Source organism: Aquarana catesbeiana, linkage group LG02 (assembly GCF_042186555.1).
Source record: "Aquarana catesbeiana isolate 2022-GZ linkage group LG02, ASM4218655v1, whole genome shotgun sequence".
Taxonomy (NCBI): domain Eukaryota; kingdom Metazoa; phylum Chordata; class Amphibia; order Anura; family Ranidae; genus Aquarana; species Aquarana catesbeiana.
This window is the reverse complement of record NC_133325.1, coordinates 639,773,443-639,799,839: the sequence shown is the minus strand read 5'-3', so window position 1 is coordinate 639,799,839 and position 26,397 is coordinate 639,773,443. Positions and strand designations below refer to the sequence as shown.

The 26,397-nt window shown below is 44.7% G+C and overlaps 1 protein-coding gene across 2 annotated transcripts in view; it reads left to right on the top strand.

Moving 5' to 3' along the window:
• Nucleotides 1–26,397, top strand: part of POLA1 (DNA polymerase alpha 1, catalytic subunit) — a 717,861-nt gene that overhangs the window by 27,476 nt on the left and 663,988 nt on the right. For both annotated transcript variants that reach the window (XM_073616430.1, XM_073616431.1), the window contains exon 3: nucleotides 21,340–21,436. In XM_073616430.1, coding sequence (XP_073472531.1) covers nucleotides 21,340–21,436 — 97 coding nt within the window. The remainder of the gene's footprint in view (nucleotides 1–21,339; nucleotides 21,437–26,397) is intronic.

Genomic DNA, 26,397 nt, shown 5'->3' with positions numbered 1-26,397 from the left:
ATGCCTCTCAGCAAATAGCTTGGGGTGTCTACTTTCCAAAATGGGGTCATTTGGGGGGGTTTTGTGCCATCTTGGCATTTTATGGCCTTCAAAACTGTGATAGGTAGTGAGGAGTGAAATCAAAAATTTATGCCCTTAGAAATCCTGAAGGCGGTGCTTGGTTTTCGGGGCCCCGTACGCGGCTAGGCTCCCAAAAAGTCCCACACATGTGGTATCCCCGTACTCAGGAGAAGCAGCTAAATGTATTTTGGGGTGCAATTCCACATATGCGCATGGCCTGTGTGAGCAATATATCATTTAGTGACAACTTTTTGTAATTTCTTTTTTTTGTCATTATTCAATCACTTGGGACAAAAAAAATAAATATTCAATGGGTTCAACATGCCTCTCAGCAATTTCCTTGGGGTGTCTACTTTCCAAAATGGGGTCATTTGGGGGGGTTTTGTACTGCCCTGCCATTTTAGCACCTCATGAAATGACATAGGCAGTCATAAAATAAAAGCTGTGTAAATTCCAGAAAATGTACCCTAGTTTGTAGACGCTATAACTTTTGCGCAAACCAATAAATATACGCTTATTGACATTTTTTTTTACCAAAGACATGTGGCCGAATACATTTTGGCCTAAATGTATGATTAAAATTGAGTTTATTGGATTTTTTTTATAACAAAAAGTAGAAAATATCATTTTTTTTTTCAAAATTTTCGGTCTTTTTCCGTTTATAGCGCAAAAAATAAAAACGGCAGAGGTGATCAAATACCATCAAAAGAAAGCTCTATTTGTGGGAAGAAAAGGACGCAAATTTCGTTTGGGTACAGCATTGCATGACCGCGCAATTAGCAGTTAAAGCGACACAGTGCCGAATTGTAAAAAGTGCTCTGGTCAGGAAGGGGGTAAAACCTTCCGGGGCTGAAGTGGTTAAATACACCCAGTAAGGCTGAATGGGCTCAAAGCTTACATCCTACCCGCGTCACCTGACTGCTCCCACCAAGTCTCTACCCAGGTCACCTGACTGCTCCCACCAAGTCCCTATTTTCTTGTACAAACATCACATTGAATATGATAATGACCCAAATCATAGCTGTCTAATCATGACCCAAACATATCCATCCTGTCATATCCCATATCCATTCATCCACATGATACAGGATTTTCTCAGAGCGTGCGGATATGATACAGAAGTTGGCCAGAGACTGTGCGGACATGGTATGGGAGTTCAGAGAGTGCGCGGACATGATGCAGGAGTTGGTCAGAGAGTGTGCGGACATGATACAGCAGCAGCAAAATGTGGGGGTGGCTTAAATTGTGTAGCGTTACCCCTGTAGGAGCTGCTGAGTATAATGGTCCATCTGTCACCCTGCCCAGCCAGACACACACTTTTTCACTGCTCAGAGACAATAAATAGGCCTTGCATTTTGTTTTTTATGGGGATATTAAACTTGGATAGGGATGGGGACTCATGAGATGTCCAGGTGGTCAAACATTGGAACATGGGGCTCTATATACATCCTGTATTCACATCACTCCATTTCTCTTCCTGTACATCGCTTCCTCTCTTCTGAGTATCGCTCCTCCTGCACATCGATTGCTATCTTTCGTTCTCTAGACCTGCTAGCACTGTAGGCCTGACACTAGCTCAGCCAGGCCTGAAGCAAATGCCCTTCACAGGCAGAACCTGCGGTCCCCTATGGTGCAGCAAAAAGAAAATGGTAAGTTCTGGTACTAGCTGTCCCACATGTGGCTACTGATCCTAGTCAGCCCTCTTCAGGCCCTGCCAGCCCTCCTAGCTGCAGCTGCCTGACTCCACTGCCCACGACCCCACAGTCCTCTCCTCTGGTTCTGTACCCATCTCTAACTGCACTCTCCCAGTCCTTTCAGGTGTGCCTCCCGACTGTGCATGCCACTCACCAGCCTTCTTGGCTGCAACCGATGGTTCCTCTCCCTGGAAACTTGCCCATCAGTACTCTCGCCCACTGTCCTCTCTTGCTCCTCCTGTGCCACCTGTCCAAGACACCTCCACGTTTTCTTAGAGAGCCCTGTCCGCATCCGAGCCCAGGCCTAAGGTCACCCCCCCCCCCCCAGGCTCCCAGACTGGGGAGCTCCCTCCAAGGCCCCGACAGCCTCAGTACTCCGTCTCCAACTCTTCCACCTGACAACTTCTCCCTAACTGGGCTGATCCTGGGTATTTGAGGAAGCCTGTCCCCTGCCAATCTGCCAATTCCAAGTTGGGGATTGATCAGGGCTGCTCCAGAATACCCCAGGCAGCTCCACTTCCCCTCCTCTTTCCAGAACCTTCTAGAGAGCTCTGGAAAGAGGGAGGTCTTGGTCATGTTGCCTGTGAGTCACCCAGCTTCTACCCTGAGTCACTCCCAGCTAGGGCTGCACGATTAATCGTCAAGAATCGTTATCGCGATTTTTTTTTTTTTTTTTTTTTTTTCCCCTGTTGCGATCTTGACAAAAGTGTTTCATGATTCTTGCTATGCAAAGAATTCTCTCTGCTCTGCTAAAGCGACAGCCGTCAAAAGAAAGGAAGAAAGAAACCCAGCAGTCTGCCAAGAATCACGACATTCTTTAGCAGTTGAACTTAAGTATAAACATTGTAACAATTTGTCAATGGAATAGACTTTGGTGTAAGTGAGGAAAGTTTAACCACTTAAACACTAAACCTTTTTCTGACATTTGTTGGTTTCAAGTTAAAATAATTTTTTTTTTGCTAGATAATTACTTAGAACCCCCAAACATAAAATATATATATATATATATATATATATATATATATATATATATATATATATAAATATAATATTTTTCCCTATTTAGTCTTTCAGGATAGCACACTTGAGACATCGGCTCCTCCCCTCTTAGGAAACACCGCCTCCACCAGACCTTTAAGTTGCCCCTTCCCTAAAGCCCGTCAGTTTTGGTGTTTCCTCCAGCAAGGAGACATCGCTAGGAATCTGGGCTAATTCAGCTGGGGAGGCTGAGGCCGGTGTAATCCTGGAAGGAGAAACTGAGGTCTCATACACAGCAGGACTGATGGGGAATCTAGTTACCTGCAGTGGCATTGCGCTCCCAGTCCTCCCTTGGGGAATGTGGAAGCCTGGGCATTTGTTTCTCCGCTGCCTGGGGAGGGCAATGCGGAGGTTTCCAGATCCCCCCTTGCTCTGGGGAGTCAGCATGGAGCTCAGCGCTGAGTCGGATGACGGGTGACGTCATTTCCGGCGGGGAGGGCACTTCCGTTCGACCCGCGGCTTCCGGTTCCGGCCTACGGGACGGAAAACGAACAGTGCGATGGCTGGTGTGGGCTCCATTAAGGCTGTAGTGACAGTTAAAGGAGCATCCTGAGGCGGACCACTCCTCTGGCCAGAGGGATGTCGGAGACTGATGGTTCCCGTTCTGTGCCGGGTCCCTGGGGTGGTGTTCCCTTACCATGCTCCCACTTAGCTCCACGGGTGAACCCCCTCCTAGTGGTCGGAGGGGAGGAGAGGCACGTTTGGGACCCTGGTGGTCGGTCCTGCGGGGTGCACTCCTGGTGTTGGTCACTTGATTTTTATTTTTAAAAAAGAGACTGTTGCTGATGCTGGGGGGGCTTGTTTTGTCATTTCAGGACAAATCTGCAGAGAAAACCAAGCCCTTGCATGTGTCCAAAAGAAAGTGCCCATCATGTAGGACTACTTTAGGGGAGTCCTTGGGGAAGGTTTTGTGCAGTAAATGCATTGAAGGCTTAGTCAAGAAACACTATGGAACAGAGCTCTGACCTGGCAGCTTCTGTTAAGGAGCTTTCCAGCACTTTTCAATCTTTTAAGCATTGTTTGAAAATTTTCAGCCTATACAGCCCCCAGCCGGTCCTCTGCCAGTGCAGCAAGATGTCGCACCTGGTCCTTCAGGTCCCTCTGTCAGTGAGAAGTTACCGGGGGGCTCCAGAGAGGCTTTGGAGGATGAATCAGATAGTGCTTCTTCACATTCCTCAAGAGAATCAGACGGAGAGAAGGTGGACGGCGAGTCCTCCAGAACCTCCCAATATAAACTCTCCTTGGAGGAGGTGGAAGAGCTCTTAGGAGCAATCCACACCACCCTAGGTATCCAAGAGGAGAAGAAATCTGTCTCTTCATGACCGTATATATGTGGGTCTTGGAGAGCAGAAGAAAAAGGTCTTTCCGGTACATGAGGTCCTAGTAGATACCATTAAAAAGGAATGGCGGGACCCAGAAAGGAAGCCTTTCTTTTCTAGGGCCTTAAAGCGCAGATTCCCTTTTTCAGAAGCTGCTGTTTGGAACAAGTCACTTAGACTGGATGCAGCCTTCTCTCAGGTATCCAGAAAAACAGACTTGGCGTTTGAAGATATGGGGGTGCTCGCAGACCCCATTGACAAACGGATGGATTCTCTACTTAAAAAATCCTGGAATTCATCTCTAGGCAGCCTCAAGCCTGCCATGGCCGTCACAGTGGTGGCCCGTAACATGGAGCACTGGCTAACACACATAAAAGCTCATATTGAAGCTGGGACCGCTAAGCAGACTATTCTCTCCTCCTTCCCAATGCTTTTGAATGGGATCGCATACATTGCGGACGCCTCAGCGGAGTCGGTCCGCATGTCTGCTAGATCTTCTGCTTTGGCCAACTCAGCCAGGAGAGCTCTTTGGTTAAAGACCTGGCAGGGGGACAGTGCTTCGAAAATCAAGCTTTGCGGAGTCCCTTTCACGGGGGACTTGCTGTTCGGTCCAGATCTAGAGGTGGTTCTTGATCGAAGGGCCGATAAAAAGAAGGCCTTCCCCTTAAAGAAAAGGTTGGGGGAACAGCCTAAAAAGAAGACTCGCTCACAAAGGAAGTTTACTTTTCCGAGAGCAGAGTCTCAGAAAAAAGTTTGGACCAACAAGGGCAGAGGGCGCGGAGGAGCGATTTTTCGCCCTCCTGAACAGCCCCGACAAACCCAATGACAAGTTAACCCCAGTGGGAGGAAGACTGGGGGCCTTCCTCCCACAGTGGGAGTCAGTTACCTCCAATCCGTTCATACTAGGGATTGTAAGGAGGGGGTATAGATTAGAATTCTCAAGCCCCCCCCCACACAGGCTGCTAGTCACAGACTTGCCAAAGTGTGCGGAAAAGGCAGCGGCATTACTATCCTCGCTGGAAGATCTAGAACAGCAGGATGTAATATCGTGTGTCCCATCCGGAGAGATAGGCAGGGGTTTCTATTCCCACATCTTTGTGGTTCGGAAGCCTTCAGGGAAATTCAGGCTCATCCTGAACCTGAAACCCCTGAACCTATCAATCTCCTACAAGAGGTTTCAGATGGATTCCATTTTTTCTGTAAAAACAATACTTCCTCCGAATTGCTACATGGCGTCCATAGATCTAAGGGACGCCTATCTGCACATTCCGATCGCAGAGGACAGTCAGAAATTCCTCAGACTGGCAGTAAGGTCCGGGGAGGAAGTAGTGCATCTTCAGTTCAAAGCCCTTCCCTTTGGGCTATCCTCTTCGCCCCGGATATTCACCAACGTTATGGTGGAGGCTCTGGCTTTTCTGCGTCTTCGGGGAATTTCGGTAATCGCATACCTGGACGACCTGCTCCTTTTTTGCTCCCTCGCCAGAGCAGCTGGTCCAGGATTTGCAGGAAGCAAGGGGAATATTGGAACATCTGGGATGGCTCCTAAATTTGGAGAAATCCAACCTGGTTCCATCCCAGAAGATCACGTTCCTAGGTTACATCCTGGACTCAACCCAACGGAGAGTTTTTTTCCCGAAGAAAAAATTGGCAAAATAGACAGAGCCTTGGCAGTTCTGCAGGGCAATCGGCAGATCTCCATAAGAGAGGCCATGTCAGCCTTGGGATTGCTGACAGCTGCCCTCCCAGCAGAAAGGTGGGCAGGAATGCACTTCCGCCCTTTACAGTTGTTCATTCTGGAAGTTTGGGACCGCACTCAGAAGTCCCTGGACTCGGTGGTTTACATTCCCGTACGGGTAAAGAGATCCCTGTGGTGGTGGAGAAAGGCAGCAAACCTATCGCAAGGTCTGGAATGGGTACTGCCTGAGTCCCAGATTGTGACAGACGCAAGTGGCACAGGTGGGGGCGAGTTTGACGCAGGGTTCCTGGGGAGTCGAGGATGCAAGACACTCCTCAAACTGGAGAGAACTGAGGGCCATTTGTCTGGCTCTCGGAGCTTTTCAACAGGAGCTCCGGGGACATCATGTGCAGATCCGCTCAGACAATTCCTCAGCAGTCGCTTACGTCAGCTGGCAGGGGGGCACCAGAAGCGGTTCCCTTTGGGCTCTGACGGAAACGATTATCAGTTGGGCCAAGGTCACGGTGCTCTCACTATCAGCAGTTCACCTAAAGGGGGAATTAAACCAGAGAGCAGACTTCCTCAGCCGGAGGAAGTTGAGGGAAAGTGACTGGGTCCTCAGTCAAGTCATCTACAAGACGATTATCCAGAAGTGGGGGGTCCCACGTGTGGACCTTTTCGCTTCAGGAGAAAACACAAAAGCTCCCCTCTTCTCCCTGAACCGGTGGGACGGGGCGATAGGGGTGGATGCTCTGTCTCAGAGCTGGCATTTTTCCAAATGCTATGCCCCCCCCCCCCCCTCTCCTGTTCTGTTGCCTGTGGTCTTGAGGAAATTCCAGTTAGAGGACGCCACACTGGCCCAGGAGGCCATGGTTCTCTGTCCTAAAGAAGCTGGCGGTGGAACCACCCTGGTTATTGCCGGTCAGGGAAGATCTACTATATCAAGGTCCAATCTGCTGCCCTCAAGTGGAGAGGTGGAATCTGGCTGCCTGGCTACTGAAAAGGACATGCTGAGAAGTAAGGGGTTTTCCGAAGGATTGGTAACAACTCTTCTAAATTCTAGGAAAGAGAGTTGCAAGATCTATTTGAAGGTCTGGAAGAAATTCAATTCTTGGTGCGCAGAGAGCTCCTTTAGTGTTCGCAGTCCAGTAGCGGTGCTAGAGTTCCTACAGAGTGGGGCAGATAAGGGGTTGGCACTTAGTACCCTTAAAAGTCAGGTGTCGGCTTTAAGTGTATTCCTTGAGCAACAGCCAGCAGTAAATCCTTGGATATCCAGGTTTTTTTAGAGCTTTAAGAAGGCAGAGACCAGTCAGCTCTCACCCCTTTCCGGTATGGGATCTGTCCTTAGTATTGCAGGCCCTTACAGAGGGTCCTTTTTGAACCTATTGAGTCTTGTACGGTGAAGTTAACCCTCAAGACTGTTTTAGTAGCTATCACTACTGCAAGAAGGGTTAGTGAGCTACAGGCCCTCTCTAGGAGGGCTCCTTGCAAGTCTTTCCGGATAGGATTATTTTTAAAACTGATCCGGCCTTTTTTCCGAAGGTGGTTTCTGAATTTCATAGAAGCCAGGAAATCTGTTTACCCACTTTTTGTTCAAATCCTGTAAAGGAACAGGAGCATGTCTTCCACAAGTTAGATGTCAGAAGATGTGCATTAAAGTACCTGGAGGTTACGGAGCAGTTTAAGAAATGCGATTCTTTTTTTGTTTCTTTTTCAGGGGCAAGGATGGGTTCCAAAGCATCTAGACACACTATAGCCAGATGGCTAAGATTGGCTATCAGTCAGGCCAATATAGCAAAAGGGGTGGAAGTTCCGCAAGGTATTAGGGCTCATTCCACTAGGGCTATGGCAACGTCACAGGCAGAGTGGGCTGGTGCTACACCCGATCAAATCTGCAGAGCAGCAACCTGGTCAAGTTTTAAGACTTTCGTTAAGCACTACAGACTGGACTTATTGTCTGCCCAGGACCAGGCCTTTGGGCGTAAAGTTCTACAGGCAGTAGTCCCACCCTAGGGTAAGTGCTCGCTTATCCTCTCAAGTGTGCTGTCCTGAAAGACAAAATAGAGAAAATCGAAGTTACTTACCGGTAACGTTTTTTCCAAGCGTCTTTCAGGACAGCACCGATACCCACTCAAAAATGTCTTGCCACTAGGACGTGAGAACATCAGGAATATGAAGGTTGTTATGTGTTCTTATGTCTCCCTATGTCTCTTGTGAAAGATTTTACGTCGAGAGAATCGTGATCTTTTTTTATTCTAAGCAAAAAAAATTGTGACTCATTTTTTGGCCAGAATCGTGCAGCTCTACTCCCAGCACAGACCAAACAGGCCTGGCTGCCAGCCAGCCGGCCTAAATTTTACCTACACTACTAGAGGATGCTACAATTTGCGTAAAATATTGGGCATTGGCTTTAAGGGGTGTGGTTTAATATAGTTTGAGATGACTTGCATAGTGCAGAATGTGGTAATGTTAAATAGAGAATATACAGCGCAGAGTGAATGGTGGTGGGTAATAAATGCAGGTGAGGGGTGTATGGAGGTGGGTAGTATGTGCAGGAGAGGAGCGCGTAGTATATGGAGGTGGGTAGTATGTGCAGGAGAGGAATGCGGAGTGTACAGTGGTGGGTAGTATGTGCAGGAGAGGAATGCGGAGTGTACCGTGGAGGGTAGTATGTGCAGGATGATGTCAGTAGGACAGTCTCAGTAGTTCTTTATTTTTATTTTTTTTACTTTTTTTTTTATTTTTTATTTTTTTATTTATTTTTCAAAATGCTTTTTTGGGGACCAGTGCATGGTGTCAGTAGAGCAATGGACAGTGTCAGAATTTTTTTATTTTTTACAATTTATTTTTGTACTATATTTTATTTATTTTTTCACAATGATGGTGGTTGCAGTTTTATTTTTTAAATATATTTTTTTCACAGTGCTTTTGGGTTAGGGGCTATGGGGCAGTGGACGTTGTCAGATTTCTTCTTATCTTTTGGGTCCCATCTCTGTCCTGGTGGCAATAGTCACCTGGCCAAATAAAGGTGAATCTCCCCAGCAGTGACACAGACAACAAAAAAATAGGATTTTTATATCCACTTACCTGTAAAATCCTTTTCTTTGAAGTACATTACAGGACACAGAGCCATAGTAGTTACTATGTGGGTTATAGGCTACCTTCAGGTGATGGACACTGGCACGCCCTAAATTAAAAAGTGCACTCCCTATAGAACCCCTCCCACTGGTGGGAGTACCTCAGTTTTGTAGCAAAGCAATACACATATATACCAAAGAAGGGAGGGACCTCTATGTCCCGTGATGTACTTCAAAGAAAAGGATTTTACAGGTAAGCTGTTACAAAAATCCTATTATCGTACATCATGGGACACAGAGCCATAGTAGTTACTATGTGGCATGTCCCATAGCAATGTCAGCTGAAGGGAGGGAAACAAAAGTAGGGCACCAAGAGACTAGAGGACTCATACTGCAGCCTGCAGTACACTGCGCCTAAAGGCGATATCCTCATGATCTTTTTACATCTACTTGAATCTGGTAAATGTATGGACTGAAGACCAGGTTGCAGCCTTGCAGATCTGAGCCATGGAGGCTTGGTGATGCACTGCCCAAGAAGCACTAACAGCCCTGGTGGAGTGCGCTTTAATATGAAAAGGAGGAATTTTCCTCTTTTAAACCATAAGCTTGAACAATCACTTGACGAATCCATTTAGAAATGGTAGTTTTCTACGCTGCCTGTCCTCCTTTAGGACTGTCTGGCAACACAAACAAAACATCTGTTTTATGAATCTCAGTGGTCACTTTTAAATAGACCTTGACCGCCCTCACCACATCAAGAGAATTTAGTGATCTTTCTTCCACAGAAACGAGGTTCTGGAAAAAAATGAAGGCAGAACAATATCCTGGTTTACATGAAAACCCGATACTACCTTTTGGTAGGAATTCAGGATGAGGCCACAATACAAACTCATCCTTAGGAATAAACCAATATGGCTCTTTACAAGAAAGAGCAGCCCACTCTGATATTCTTCTTGCAGAAGATATGGAAACCAAGAAAATGATTTTTCCCCCCGTCAAGAGGACCAAGGGAATATCTCGTATTGGCTGTTTTCTGTAAGCAGACAGGACTAAAATAAGTCACAAGGGTTCAGGGGTGACCAAACTGGAGGATTAATCCGTATTACTCCCCTGAACAAAGTTATGAACCAGAGAGAGTGAAGCAAGTGGTCGTTGAAAAAAGACAGATAAGGCCGACATCTGGCCTTTGATAGTACTCAAGGCCAGCTTCATTCCTAATACTATCTGTAGGAATTCAAGGATCCTACCTATGACATAGTTCCTGGGGTGCCAACCCCTGGATTCACACTAGGAGACATATGCTTTCCAGATTCTATAGTATAGGACTCTGGAGGCCAGCTTCCCAGCATTAACTAAGTAGAATACTACTGAAGCTAACAGCCCACGATCTTTCAGAATGTGAGTCCCAGTAGCCAAACCGCTAATTTTAGCATTTGTAAGGTAGGATGGAGTACCAGGCCTTGCGAGAGAAGGTCTGGCCATAGTGGTAGGGTCCAGGGGTCCCCTACCGCCATCTTTACGATCTCGGCAAACCAAGATCTCCTGGGCCACAAGAATCGCCTCCTTCCCTTCTTGCTTGATCCTGCATGAAGGCGCGGAAGCAACAGAACAGGAGTGAACGCATAGATCAGTGAAAAACTGATCCCACGGAAAAACCAAGACATCTGTTCCATATGCCAACGGATCCCTTGTCCTTGACACAAAGTTGTCGATGTTGTTAAACCTGGACGCAAACAGATCCACATCTGTAATTCCCCATCTTTGACATTGACAGAAAGATGTCGGGGTGAAGGGACCATGTTCCCGGGAACAATTGTTGGCGACTCAAGTAGTCCGCCTGTCAATTCTCTATCCCTGGAATGAAAAATTGCTGATGGGCAAGGAATGTTGTTTTCTGCCCAAGATGGAATATAATTCACCTCTTTCTGGGCCGCACGACTTCTCGTGCCCCCTTGGTGATTGATATAGGCCACAGCTGTGGCATTGTCAGATTGGATCCTGACAGGACAATTCCATAGTCTGGGCATCCAGGCCTCGAGGGCCGGGCGTACTGCCTGAATCTCCAGAATATTGATGGGCAAGGTCATCTCTGATTTGGACCATTTCCTTTGGACGGATGCTTCTTCCAGGACTGCTCCTCAGCCCAGAAGGCTGGCATCTGTTGTTACCACCTTTCAGGTAACAGGTAGAAAGGATTTTTGCTTTTTGAAGGTTCTTGGATATTAGCCAACAATTGAGGCTCTGACGCACATCGGGGGATAAATGCATTGGAAAGTCTAGAGCTTGGACCCTTTTGTTCCAAGTTGACAGGATACTGTTTTGCAGCAGTCTTGAATGAAACTGCGCATAAGGAACTATTCTTCTTTTGACCAACAGAATCCGTTCCCTTATGGAACTGATCCTTTCCCGGGGCAAAAAACACTCTTCTGAGCTGTATCTATGATCAGCCCCAAGTACTGCAATCTCATTAATGGTTTTAAGGAGGATTTCTCCAGGTTGAGAATCCAACCTAGGTATTCCAGGTAGCTGACTGCAGTGGCCAAAGTTTGGTTTAAGCGGGCTACTGATTGACCTTTTTAAGAGAAGATCATCTAAGTAGGCTAGTATTGTTATACCTTGAGCCCTTAACCTGGTCAAAGGTGGAGCCAGGACCTTTGTAAACACTCGAGGTGCAATAGCTAGACCGAAAGACAGAGCTACAAACTGGAAATGAAGATTTTTCTACCTCGAAGCATAGAAATTTCTGGTGAGCGGGGAAAATCGGCACATGGAGATAAGCATCCTTGATGTCAATTTGACGCCAGAAGTTCTCCCCCTTGTAGGATGGAGACTACTGACCGGATTGACTCCATGCAAAAAGAACGGATATTCAAAAAACGGTTTAGATCTTTGACCTCCCCGTTTGGTTTTGGAACCGTGAATAGGTTTAAATAAAACCCTAAACCTTGCTTCTTCCAAAGGGAACATTGATATCACGCTTTGAGACAAGAGATGATCCAAGCTAGAAAGAGGGACTTATTTTTCACAGGATCTCTGGGAACGTTTGATCTGAGAAAACGAGGAGACAGAAACTCTCGGAACTCTAGTTTGTAACCTAGAGAAATTGAGGAAGCCACCTATCTGTCCTGACATTGTTCCTGCCAGACCCTTGAAATTTGTAGAAGCCTTTCTACCACTCGAGCGGGGGCGCTCCTTTATAAAGGGGTTTTAATATTCTGTTTTTTGGGTTTCCTCCTTGTCCTCCTTTTGACCCTGGGGTTTACCTCTTGAACCTGACGGTGGAGACCGTCATGACTGCCTGGAGGCTGATGCCCCTGACACTGGATAAGAAGCAGGTTTTAAAAGGAAAAAAAGCTTCTTAACCGGCAAAAGGGAACTTTTCCCATTAGAAATTCTTTGGATATACTTTATCCAGATCGTCTTCAAATAGCTAGTTTCCCTTTTTATGGTGAACGGTTAAGAGCTTTTTGCATGGAGCTTCGGCTGACCAATTTTTCAACCATAGGATTCTACGCACATGTACCAGCCCTAGCATGAGCCATGAGGCCTGGAGATTAAAATCTTCATAGCGTCTACTGTAAAACACAATGCTTCTGATATCCCGGCCAAATCCTGGGCCTGCTGATCAGGAATAACTTTTGAGTACCTCTATAAACTGGTCCTAAAAGGACTAAGATACTCTGATCGCTGCCAGCGCTGACTGAACCTGCGAACGAAATATAGTTTTTTTTTTTTTTTTTTTTGTTTTTTAAAAAGGAACTCCAACTTCTTATCTGTTGGATCCTTTAGCATATGAGCATTGTCTACTGGACAAGTCATGTTTCCAGAGGATATAGCAGCGTCAGTTGCTGGGATAAGGTATTGAAAACTTTTTTGGAGGAAAAAACTGTTGTATTCTGAGTGGGAACACCCAGATAATTAACTTCCTTAGCCAAGAATGGATAGGAAAACATGAATCAGATTGGGGAGGCTTTAGTGAACCCCAACCAGAAGTGGGCTCATCTACTGCCTGTGTTACTGGCAGTAAAGATGTGGAGCGGACCAATTCAGTGAGACTGTACCAGCAACCTTTCCTGCGAACCTGACACTTCCGTATTGGGTTCTTCAAAAGAGGAGACATTAGCCTCTCTTCCTGGTCCTTTGAAAGAAATTCGTCATCTCTTGCTCCATGTTCCTCAGTAAGAGGGTCCTGAGCAATGGCTGGGGACCTGCTGCGCTTAGTCCCACTTTAGGATGCGATTTAGCATCAATCTTTTGCTTAAAACTTGGTTGAAGAAAAAACCTCCTTAGTAATATTCACAGGGGCTGCAGTGTTTAAGAGCAGCTGCAACACCAGCCCCTCCTCATGGCTCACTCTGACCAGCAATATTACTCTCAGGGGAGGGATGCCATCTTTTACTGGGATGGATCTAGGCTTCCGTGTGACTTGTAAAAGCCTTTTTGAGGTGTTTTTCACCCCCCCCCTTCTGAGCATAGCATGATGCACAAAGCAGAGGTACGATCAGAAGGAATGCATCCACTGCTTGATCAATAGTCCAGCTCTGTCACTGCTATTAATGCTCAGCCTAATGCAGTAGTAAATGTGTCAAAAAAATGCCTGTGTCACCAAAGTCTTATATGCAAACAAAACATCTGTTTTTACTTTTGCTCTTGTGTCTCTCTGCAGCTTGCAACAACACACATGGTGCCTTTTGAAAACATACCTGGGCGTTGGAGGATGCCAACGCCGTGCAAAGCCCCGCCCCCGTGTCACTTACAGCCCTTCCCCTCTTTTAAAAAAAAAAAAGCAAGCTTTTTCCCGCGCGGGCTCCTGATCCTATGAGATCAAGGGAGGGAAGCAGAAATGGCGAGTGTGTGTGTGTGTGTCTGTGTCTGGAAGCCGCCGAGCGGCGTACCGGTTTTTTTTTTTTTCTCCTCTCAAATCTTCAGCGCTCTTTCCCCACTGAAGAGGGGAAGAAACCAACACGGGGGCGTCTGGTGGGGAGAGGGACTTACCGGAGGTCTGCTGCTGCCGGAGGAAGAAGCATCTGCAGCTTTCAAGACACAGCGTGGGCTCTCTAAGAAGCATGAGACGGTGAGTGCTCAATACAGCCCTCAGTGGTGACACCTAGGCATGACAGCATGTACTAAATTAAAGGAGACATTCATAAGAAAATTTTAGAAATTTCTTAGAAAACTCCACTTACCTTTCCCGCCGCAGGATTTTCTGTGGTAAACCAACAGACCCAATCTTCACCCTTCTTGGTGGGTTCCGTTAAACCTTCAGGAGCTAGGGATCCTCGAGGAAACCCACAATCCTGGACCTGTAATAGCACCTCCACCAGTAAAAACTTTATGGCCTTTAATACCAAACAGTACTGGATCCTGGGGTCTAGCTCTCTAAAAGAGAAGCGTTACAGGCAAGACCTTGTTTCTTCGGATACGAGGCCCGAGTACCATTCAATTCGGCCAAAAAAGACACTTTGAATGGATCCGGCTGCATGGCTAGCCCCAGCAAGGATTGCTCCAGTGGAGCACAGCACATCTTTACTTGTGACCAACACCTTAGACACTGGTGAAAAAAAACTGAGGTACTCCCAGTAGTGAGAGGGGTTATATAGGGAGTGCACTTTTTAATTTAGGGCGTGCCAGTGTCCATCACCTGAAGGTGGCCTATAACCCACATAGTAACTACTATGTCTGTGTCCCGTGATGTACGATAAAAAACTTGGTTTTATCCCCTCCACACTGTTTTGGATTTCAATATAATTTAATGGCAAAAATTCACTTGCAAATTGTTCATTGCTGAATGATCTGGTTGATAGTGATGAGCCAAAAATACCTGGGTGTTTAACTTTTTTTTTTTTTTTTTTTTTTTTTTTCAAGCAGTGTTTGGCAAACAGATACATTTGACCATCAAATTGAACCACTTTGGAGCTGAATCTGTATAATCATTAACCCTTTCATGACTAAGCCTATTTTTGTCATTTGGTGTTTACAAGTTAAAATCCGTATTTTTTGCTAGAAAATTACTTAGAACCCCCAAACATTATATATATTTTTTTAGAAGAGAGTCTAAAGAATAAAATGGCGATTGTTGCAATATTTTTTATCACACGGTATTTGTGCAGCGGTGTTTTAAACGCAAATTTTTGGAAAAGTGACACTTTCATGAATTTTAAAAAATCCAAACAGTAAAGTTACCCCAATTTTTTTGTATAATGTGAAAGATGATGTTACGCCGAGTAAATAGATACCAAACATGTCACCCTTTATAATTGCACGCACTCGTGGAATGGCGACGAACTACGGTACCTATGAATTTCCATAGGTGACGCTTTAAAAATTTTTTACGGTTACCAGGTTTGAGCTACAGAGGAGGTCTAGGGCTAGAATTATTGCTCTCGCTCTGACGATCGGGGCGATACCTCACATGTGTGGTTTGAACACCGTTTACATATGCGGGCGCGACTTCCGTATGCGTTTTCTTCGCTGCGCGAGCTCGCGGGGACGGGGGCGCTTTAAAAATTTTTTTTTTTTTTTTATTTATTTATTTTATTTATTTTTGTACTTTTATAAATTGTTTAAAATTTTTTTTTTTTTTTTTTTACTTTTATTGCTGTCACAAGCAATGTAAACATCCCTTGTGACAGTAATATGTGGTGACATGTACTCTTTATGGAGGGATGGGGGGTCTAAAAGACCCCCCATCCCTCCTTTACACTTCAAAGTATTCAGATCGCCGAAAACGGCGATTCTGAATACTGTGTACTTTTTTAAATTCGGCGCCATTGGCAGCCGAGTAAACGGGAAGTGACGTCATGACGTCGCTTCCGCGTTTACAATTAGAAGGCTGGAACGAAGCCGCTCACAGCTTCGTTCCAGCCCGCCCCCAGCCGCCGGAGATTCCCGAATGGACACCGGGCCTTCCGATCGCACGGGAGGCCCGGTAACAGTGGCGGGAGGTGGCGGGAGGGGGGGGATGTCCCCTCCCGCTCCTCCGGTATAACAGCCGAGCGGCTTTTAGCCGCATCGGTTGTTATATTCGGGTAGCCGATCGCCCGCTGAAAACAACGGTACCGGGATGATGCCTGCAGCTGCGGGCATCATCCCGGTATAACCCCGGAAAGCCGAGGACGCATATGTGCGTTCGGTCGGCGGGAAGGGAACATCAAACAAATGGCATTGGGTGGGCTGGTCACTGACCTAGAGGAAATGTACTAATGCAAAAAAGGAAAATGACAGGTCTGTCGCTGCACAGTGTGCAGCGACGGACCTGTCAGAGCGCTGCTCTCCCCTATGGGGGATTGGATGATGACGGACCGTAGAGTCCGTCGTCACTCGATCCGAAAACGGATGGAAAAGTAGGGTTTTCCTCTGCTACGCTTTTCGGATCGGAGCGGGTTGGATGTCAGCGGACATGTCACCTAGAGGTCGACCGATATGGGTTTTTCTCTGGCCGATGCCAAAGCCGATATTTAGAAATCGCGATGGCCGATATATGATGCCGATTTTTTTTTTTTTTTTTTTTTTTTTTTTGGGCCGATATATTAGGCCGATTTTTTTTTTTTATTTATTTATTTTTTTCCCTTCATCTCATAAAATCTAACAGTTAGACCCCTTTCACACTGGGGCGTTTTTCAGGCACTTTTAGGCTAAAAATAGCGCCTGTAAAACGGCTCCCCTGCAGTCTGTGTGAAAGCTCGAGTGTTTTCACACTGAGGCGATGCACTGGCAGGATGTTAAAAAAAAAAAAAAAAAAGTCCTGCAAGCAGCATCTTTGGAGCGGTGTATACCGCTCCTCCACCACTCCTGCCCATTGAAATGAATGCGCACCGCTGCCGAAGCGCCTGCAAAGTGTTTCGTCAGCAGCGCTTCAGGGGCGCATTTAACCCCTTCTTCAGCTGCTAGCTGGGTTATAAGCGCCCCGCTAGCAGCTGAATAGCGCCGCTAAAATGACGGTAAAGCGCCGCTAAAACTAACAGCGTTTTACCGTCAACGCATGCTCGCTCCAGTGTGAAAGCAGCCTTAAGTAATAAGTGTTACAGAAATTTTTTTACATTTAAACATTAAACAAAACGAACCTCCAATCAGTTCACTTGTATGTATAATTTAGATTAAAAACAAATAACTATATCTTAAATATTAAATACACAAAAACAGGTAATCAAAACTTTTGGACGAAAAAAAATGGGCTAACTTTACTTTTTTTTTTTTTTTTTTTAATTTCATTAGTGTATTTTTTAAAAAAAAAATTGCGTTTGAAAGACCGCTGCGCAAATACCGTGTGACATAAAATATTGCAACAACCGCTATTTTATTCCCTAGGGTCTCAGCTAAAAAAAATATATATAATGTTTGGGGGTTCTAAGTGATTTTCTAGCAGAAAATACAGGATTTTTATTTGTAAGCAACAAGTGTCAAAAAAGATTTAGTCTTTAAATGGTTAAACTGAGAACTTCTACAGGAGTTCAGCCTATTGATAAAAGAACCTGAAGAGATACAATGTATCTTCTTATCAGACTTGGCAGGCTGCCCAGGGAGGAGAGAAGAAAACTTCAGACAACTTGCATTGACTTCTATTACAGAAGTCATTTGCAAGTCCCGCTGAAGTTATAATCGGCTTTTTTTATCAGCACATTCGGCTGATGCCTATTAAGTAAAAAAAGCCAAATATCGGCCGATATGTCGGTCGACCTCTAAAGTCACCACTGACATCCGACGCTCCATAGGGATACATGTATGTCTGTTTTTCATCCGAAAACGGAAGGATGAAAAACGGACATACGGATCCTCTGTGTGAAAGAGCCCTTATAGCCAGTGGTGATCAAATACCACCAGAAGAGAGCTCTTAAAAAAAAAAAAAAATCATATGGGTTCAGTGTTGCCTGAGTAATTATCATTGAAAATGTGAAAGCACTGAAAGCTAAAAATTGGTCTGGTTAGGAAGTATTTTTTTTTTTTTTTTTTTTTCTTCCATCTATCTATGCCCATTCGTGTCCATGGACACCGTTGTACTGCTCCCGCCCCAGAAGTGATGTCACGTGTCATCAGGAGTCTTCTTGAGGTTTTCCAGGAAGTGGATTCCCCTTGGTATTGAGCTGGTTCCCTGGGGTCTGGTAACGTTCCTGTGTAACATCGGGTGTTCACTGATAAGCACACTACAGCGGAGATGATCCTGCTGGCCTCTGTAGGTTTTTTTTTTTCCCCTGTTCCTGGCAATTCTGAAGCTTCCCGTGGGGTGATCCTAGTGTGTGTGTGTTTTTTTTTTTTTTGGACACCTCTGAGTGCACAATTCCTCTCCCCCCCCCCCGCAGCCACTTCAGGCATGTAGAGGTGAGACATGGATTGACCCAATTATCAATCCTGCATATTTTTTTGCTTATGTGTGCCTACACTTGTATTCATCTGATTAAATGAATGTGCAATATATCATGGATTTGAATGAATTATCATTACCGTATATACTCGAGTATAAGCCGCGTTTTTCAGCACTTTTTTTGTGCTGAAAGTGCCCCCCTCGACTTATACTCGAATCAAGCATTTTTCTGGTGCAAAGAATGACATTTTCCGAACCAACTTTGGGCCCCCGTATCAAGGAACATCAAATTTGGTGTACAAGCCCAGAGGAACTAGCACTACAACATATCCAAAACTTGGGGTTCCTAGCACCAAGTGGCCCTGAGATATGGGGCCCCAAAATCGGTTTGGAAAATGTCATTCTCTGCTGCAGAAAAGTGCTTGACATTTTCCGAACCGACTTTGGGGCCCTGTATTTCAGGGCCACTTGGTGTTAGGAACCCCAGCTTTGGATATGTTGTAGTGCTAGTTCCACTGGGTTTGCAAACCTGATTTGGGGTTCCTATCCTAGCACCAAGTGGCCCTGAGATACAGGGCCCCAAAGTCGGTCAACTGTGTCCATCTGCAGCAATGTCATTTCGGGACCCTTTGGGTCCAGAGACCCCAAATTTTGTCTGCAGCTAGGGGGCATCTAGGAACCCTTAACTACCAAGTTTGAAGTTTGGGGGACCTATAGCATGCAAATGGGCACAGTTAGGCTGCAAATGGGCATTGTTGACCCTCTTTACCACTCTTACAGTAGCTGCGCATTTCTCACCCTAGGCTTATACTCAAGTCAATAAGTTTTCACAGTTTTTTGTAGTAAAATAAGGTGCCTCGGTTTATATTCGGGTCGGCTTATACTCGAGTATATACGGTATTTACTTGTGTAATTATGATGGAGGTTTTTGTTATAGGTTTTTGATATGGATTCTGTCTCCTTTTTTTTTTTTCCCATTAGTGCAACTATTTGTGTGTGTGTGTGTGTGTGTGTGTATAATAATTTTTTTTTTCTTTTCCCGCCCCTTTGAGGGCATGGCTCTTTTTGACACAATTTTCAATTCCACCATTCCCTATAAAAGCGCTTGCCCATGGTGTACGAGCCTAGCTCTGAGGAAGGGGGTGCGCACCCGAAACGCGTTAGCTGTACCCCGTGTTCTGTGCATGTCAATGCATTGTTTATATGGCCTTTTGCCAGTTGCATTTTGTGAGTAGGGATGAGCCGAACCCCTCCCTGTTCGGTTCGCACCAGAACATGCGAACAGGCAAAAAATTTGTGCGAACACTGTTAAAGTCTATGGGATACGAACATGAAAAATCAAAAGTGCTAATTTTAAAGGCTTATATGCATGGTATTGTCTTAAAAAGTGTTTGGGGACCTGGGTCCTACCCCAGGGGACATGTATCAATGCAAAAAAAGTATTAAAAACGGCTGTTTTTTCGGGAGCAGTGATTTTAATGCTTAAAGTGAAACAATAAAAGTGTAATATTCCTTTCAATTTCGTACCTGAGGGGTGTCTATAGTATGCCTGTAATGGAGCGTACGTTTTCTGTGTTTGGAACAGTCTGCCAGCAAAATGACATTTAAAAGTGAAAAAGTCATTTAAAAGTGCTAGAGCTAGTGACGGCAATACACCAAAAAGTTCATTAATAAAAACGGCATGGAATAATAATAAAATTAAAAAAAAAAAAAATGCGTGGGAGTCCCCCTAAATTCTGTACCAGGCCTTTCAGGTCTGGTATGGATATTAAGGGGAACCCCGCGCCAAAATTGAAAAAAAAAAATGCCAAAAATCCATACTAGACCCTTATCTGAGCACGTAATCTGGAAGGCCGCAGGAAAAGGGGGGGGGGCTAGAGCGCCCTCCCCCCCCGAAACGTACCAGGCCACATGCCCTCAACATTGAGAGGGCGCTTTGGGGTAGCGGCCCCCCCAAAGCACCTTGTCCCCATGTTGATGGGGTGAAGGGCCTCATCCCCACAACCCTTGCCCGGTGGTTGTGGGGGTCTGCGGGCGGGGGGGGCTTATCGGAATCTGGAAGCCCCCTTTTTACCATATCCCTATGGCTTTCCTGTAGAGTCAGAGGGGGCAGGTTACGTAACAGAGTGCATTGATACGTGTCCCCTGGGGACCCGGGTCCCCAAACACTTTTTATGACAATACCATGCATATAAGCCTTTAAAATTAGCATTTTTGATTTCTCCCATAGACTTTTAAAGGTTGTTCCGCGGCTTTCGAATTTGCCACGAACATCCCAAATTGTTCGCTGTTCGACCCGAACATAAAGCCCATCCCTATTTGTGAGTACCCACTTTTATATAAAACATTTTTATTATTAAATTATCTTTTGGTAATGCACTGTGTGCGTGCCTTCCATTTCTGTTTTTCTTGCAGTTCCTTTCGGATTACCCCATCTGAGGAAGGCAGCATCCACTCCGTTTTGGATACCATATATACCTTTCACACCACCATTTTATCTGACTTCTGTTACTCCATACCTTGGAAGACCTATTGGCACTGGAAGTGACTGTGGTTAGGAAGGGGGTTTAAGTGCCCAGTGGGGAAAGGGAAAGTTTATACATCACATTTTGCTTAGCCTTACTATGAGGGGTCCAGATTCTTACACATTATTTTTGGTGCTGTAACCTTCCCATATGTAGAGCATGATTCGCTGTCTGCATCTGGTGTAACCGTTCCTACTACTAGGATTTTTTTTTTTTTTTTTTTTCATCCTGGCTGATGAGAAAGTTGGGTAGGATCCCAGTGCTCCTGATTACTGCCGTATAAGTAACAATGGGGATATCGGCTGGCATTCACAATTGGGCATGTGCATGTCCTGTTAGACTTTTTTTTTTTTTTGTCTTTTTTCATTCAGTGCCCATTGATCATACTCAAATATGTGGCCAACTATATCTTCACTCATGGGACATGGAAATGGGAATCACTATGGTCTGGTTGACAGAGGTGATGATGTAAGCATGCTCGGGCATGGCACAATGTGAATGCAGACCAGCAGGGGGGTGGGAGGACAGTTGTACTTGGGCACAGTGCAAAGCAAGTATACAAGTACACCCTAAATAAAACAATTCAGACTCTGCTGAACCTTAGTACATGCTTGCATGCATACATATTAGTGAATTTTTCCCTTTACCTTAAGGTAGAAGAAATGACTAGTGTTTATGAAGAAATAGATGAAGAATCCTATTCAAAGATTGTCCGAGAACGTCAAGATGACGACTGGATAGTGGATGATGGTGAGTTTCCTTGTTAAAGATAATATTGAATAATTACTGCATAATATATTCTAAATAATACTTTGTAAATATAGAGGTACCTTTTTAAATTCAAGCTGTCACAAAGCGTTTCAAGTTGCCCTAGTTAAAGCAGGCACCTACAGGTACTATTTGTTTGTAAACTCCTTAAACTCTGTGGGAGCCCAGCATTCTTAATTTGTAAAAGGGAACTTCATCTTTTGAACTCGGCAAGAAGTTGCAATTGGAAATCTGTGTGCACATTGAGTAACCTTAATTTTGGAAGTTGGAAGCTCCCTCAACTGTGGAAGACTGGTGGTGGAATATTAGAACTATCTTGTATGATGAGTCCCATATTCCACCACCAGTCCTTCACATTTTTGTGGTATGATAGGTTAATTTACTTACACCGTGGTTGCCCTGGCAAGTTTGAAAAACTTCAGGAAGCCTGGTTGGCTACCCTAGGTCTTGCCCCGCTTGGCTTGGTTAATGTACAGATTGTTATAATTACCTCCATTCTATGTCTCATGGGTGTAGCCCTCTATAGCTGCCCAGATCTGCCTGCCATGTCTATACTACAGGATGTTTTTTTTTTCTTTGATCTTTTCTGAAAGCTGATGCTAGAATAGGAGCTCTACTGTCTTACTTATGGTCTTTTGCGACTTCCCTACATTGTACTGCTTTTTTTCCTGTAGTTTGGTTTGGCTGTACACACTGGTTTCTCTTTATTCTGTCTGTTTATTTGTTCCAGTTTGTGCACTTCAAACCTCAATAAACTGTAATTCTGATAGAAAAAATACTTTGATTCTGGGGCCCCAGGTCGCTCAAATGTTGACATGCATATGACAGGTTTACTTTAAATTGCAAACACCTGATGCTAGTACAAGCCTCTGGGAGTCGAGGAAATTTTGTTTCTGTAAACTGGTTTTAACCACTGGCAAAGGGGTGAGTGCCTGCATTGTACTATGATGAAGGGGGTTAGCTAGACGTCCAGATTATAACAGTTCACTAACATTTAGCATGCTTAGTTGTCCTGAAATGCAGATGTATCATATGCATGTAAATAATTGTATTGGAAATAAAGTCATTTTGGTTTCTCTTGATCTCTAACAAGAACATGCAAGTTCACATGTAAGCATGCTTCTCTTCTTTCCAGAAGTGTGGGATCACGTGTGTATGTGGATAGAGAGATAGATAGATAGATATATATATATATTAGTGTGATCTGGCGCACAGCTGTCACGTAGCAGTAAAACTGCTGAAGGGCGGACGGCAAGCGATTAAAATCACATTTTTGTCGCTTTGCAGGCTGAAATGACGACACAGTTTTTGTTTTATCCCGCTGTATTTACTCTGTATTTACTCACTGTAACCTAAAAGATCCAAGTGAAAGCTTGGATCTGTCAGAAAACATAAAAAACTTCAAAAACAGAACCATCCCCTCGTCAGTATTTTGTTGAACCACCTTTTGCTTTAAAGCCTTTAGTCTGTTGGGATACGTCTCTACTAACTTTGCACATCTAGACTTTGCAATATTTGCCCATTCTTCTTGCAAAGTTGCTCAAGTTCAGTTAAATTTGATGGTGACCGTTTGTGGACTGCAATCTTCAAGTCATTCCACAGATTTTCAATGGGTTTTAAGTCTGGGCTCTGTGTGAGAAACTGCAGCGCTAATTTTGAGAAATAAACTACTAAAAAAGTTATATTTACACAGTCAAATAACAAAAAACAGTAGTACAAAAATAATGCTATTCCTTCAACCTTATACAGAGAAAATCACTGTGTAGATTTTAGAGTCCACATCTCTCACAAGTGTAAATATGAATCGTGAGAGAAGCCAAATTGATAAAAGAAAAAGTCCAAAAAGTAAAAAGTGTAGTCCACAAAACTCGAAACAGAAGAATATAACCTCCGATGTGACCCTTTGAGTTAGAGGGATAGCCAGGAACACCACCACCATTGAAAGGAGGAGGCTTACCGGAAATCGTTGACTTGAGGAGGCTTATACTGCCCAAGTCACACAGGCTTGTTAACCCGATGGGTACAGCTGGTCCTAGATCAGTGATGTTGATATCCAGCCTCGTTTTCATAATGAGGTGTGGATACGAAATCTACAGTCCTGTGTAGATCACTGTAATCCCGTATAGTGGTGGGAGTACTAGATGCAGTGTTCCATATATTGCATCATCTTATCATCGATCTGTTTATATAATACACATTAGATTTGGAGTTGGGAATCATTGTTCCTCTGGGCTTGCTTCCGGATTCAGGACCAGAAGTGACGTTAAGTTAAGTCCGGTGTCATGGTCACGCAATTTGGGGTCATCAGCAATACATAAGCGATGCTAATGTAGGGGAGTCCATACCCCAGATGACGACCTGTTTGTTGAAACGCGTCGGGTAGACCTACCTACATGCATCGCTCTTCCCATTTGATGCGCCTATTTTTAAGCATCTAAATGTGAGTGTTCATTTTTAATGTTTTTTTATTAAACGCTACTTCTAAAAACGGTATCACGCTATGCAAGCTCTTTTCATTATCTTACACATGCTACGTGGTACCAAGCCTCTGTTCTCTACCTGAAAGCTTGGTTTATACCCTCTACATTCCATCAATGTTTTGGCCTGTTGATGTGGATCAATTGTTCTGGATCTAGGACTAGCTGTACCCATCGGTACCGATTAATAAGCCTGTGTGACTTGGGCGGTATAAGCCTCCTCAAGTCAACGATTTCCGGTGAGCCTCCTCCTTTCAGTGATGGTGGTCGTGGCTTTCCCTCTAACTCAAAGGGTCACATCAGTGGTTATATTCTTCTGTTTCGGGTTTTGTGGACTACACTTTTTACTTTTTGGACTTTTTCTTTTATCAATTTGGCTTCTCTCACGATTCATATTTACACTTGTGAGTGATGTGGACTCTAAAATCTACACAGTGATTTTCTCTGTATAAGGTTGAAGGAATAGCATTATTTTTGTACTACTGTTTTTTGTTGTTTGGCTGTGTAAATATAGCTTTTTTAGTAGTTTTTCTCAAAATTAGCGCTGCACTTTCTCACGCATATATACTGCTTTTTTGTCTACAGCTGTGCTGGCTGCTATTTTAGAATTTTTTTTCACAGCGCAGTATATATTTTTTTACTTTTTTTTTCTTTTTCTTTTTAAGTCTGTGCTCTGACTAGACCACGCAAGGACAATTCACCTTTTTCTCCTTCATCCACTGTGTGGTCATTTTTGCTGTGCTCTTTGGGTCATTGTCATGTTGGAAGGTGAACCTTCTTCCCATCTACAACTTTGTGGCAGAGGGCAGCAGATTTTCCTCAAGAATTTGACGGTATTTTGCCCTATCCATTTTTCCTTCTATGCTGACAAGTGCTCCAATCCCTGCTGCAGAGAAACCCCCCATAACAGGGTATTACCACCCCCATGCTTTACTGTCGGAATGGTGTTTGGATGATGAGCTGTATTTGATTACACCAGACATATTTCATCTAACCATAACGCCTTAAAAAAAAAAAAGTTGCTTATTTCTTGCAACCCTCCCATACAAGCCGCAATTGTGGCGAATTTGTGATATTGTGACATGCACACAATGACCACTCTTTGTTATAAATTCCTGCAACTACTTCAGAGTTGCTTTAGGCCTCTTGGTAGCATCTCTGACTTGTTTCTTCCTGGCTCTTTCATCCAGTTTGGAGTGACCCCCTGATAGAGGGAGGGTCTGTGTTGTATCAAATACCTTCCGTTTCTTAAGATTTCACTGTGCTTTTAGGCATTTAACCCCTTCCCGCCGACCGAACGCACATATGCGTACTCGGCTTCCCGGGGTTATACCGGGATGATGCCCGCAGCTGCAGTGGGCGATCGGCTACCCGAGTATAACAACCGATGCGGCTAAAAGCTGCTCGGCTGTTATACCGGAGGAGCGGGAGGGGACATCCCCCCCCCCCCCCTCCCGCCGCCTCCCGCCGCTGTTACCGGGCCTCCCGTGCGATCGGGAGGCCCGGTGTCCGTTCGGCTGCCTTCGGCGGCTGGGGGCGGGCTGGAACGAAGCTGCGAGCGGCTTCGTTCCAGCCTTCTTGTTGTAAATGCGGAAGCGACGTCATGACGTCACTTCCCGTTTACTCGGCTGCCAATGGCACCGAATTTAAAAAAGTACACAGTATTCAGAATCGCCGTTTTCGGCGATCTGAATACTTTGAAGTGTAAAGGAGGGAATGGGGGGTCTTTTAGACCCCCCATCCCTCCATAAAGAGTACCTGCCACATATTACTGTCACAAGGGATGTTTACATTGCATTACAATTTTTTTTAAAGTGCCCCTGTCCCCGCGAGCTCGCGCAGCGAAGAAAACGCATACGGAAGTCGCGCCCGCATATGTAAACGGTGTTCAAACCACACATGTGAGGTATTGCCGCGATCGTCAGAGCGAGAGCAATAATTCTAGCCCTAGACCTCCTCTGTAGCTCAAACCTGGTAACCGTAAAAATGTTTTAAATCGTCGCCTATGGAAATTCAAAGGTACCGTAGTTTGTCGCCATTCCACGAGTGCGTGCAATTATAAAGGGTGACATGTTTGGTATCTATTTACTCGGCGTAACATCATCTTTCACATTATACAAAAAAATTGGGGTAACTTTACTGTTTGGATTTTTTAAAATTCATGAAAGTGTCACTTTTCCAAAAATTTGCATTTAAAACACCGCTGCACAAATACCGTGTGATAAAAAATATTGCAACAATCGCCATTTTATTCTCTAGATTCTCTGCTAAAAAATATATATATAATGTTTGGGGGTTCTAAGTCATTTTCTAGCAAAAAATACGGATTTTAACTTGTAAACACCAAATTTCAAAAATAGGCTTAGTCATGAAAGGGTTAATAAAACCTCTGATATTTATTTTTTTGTAGTATCAGTCTCCTAACTGGTGCCACAACTTTCACAGAGATCTTTTGCCACCCGTAGT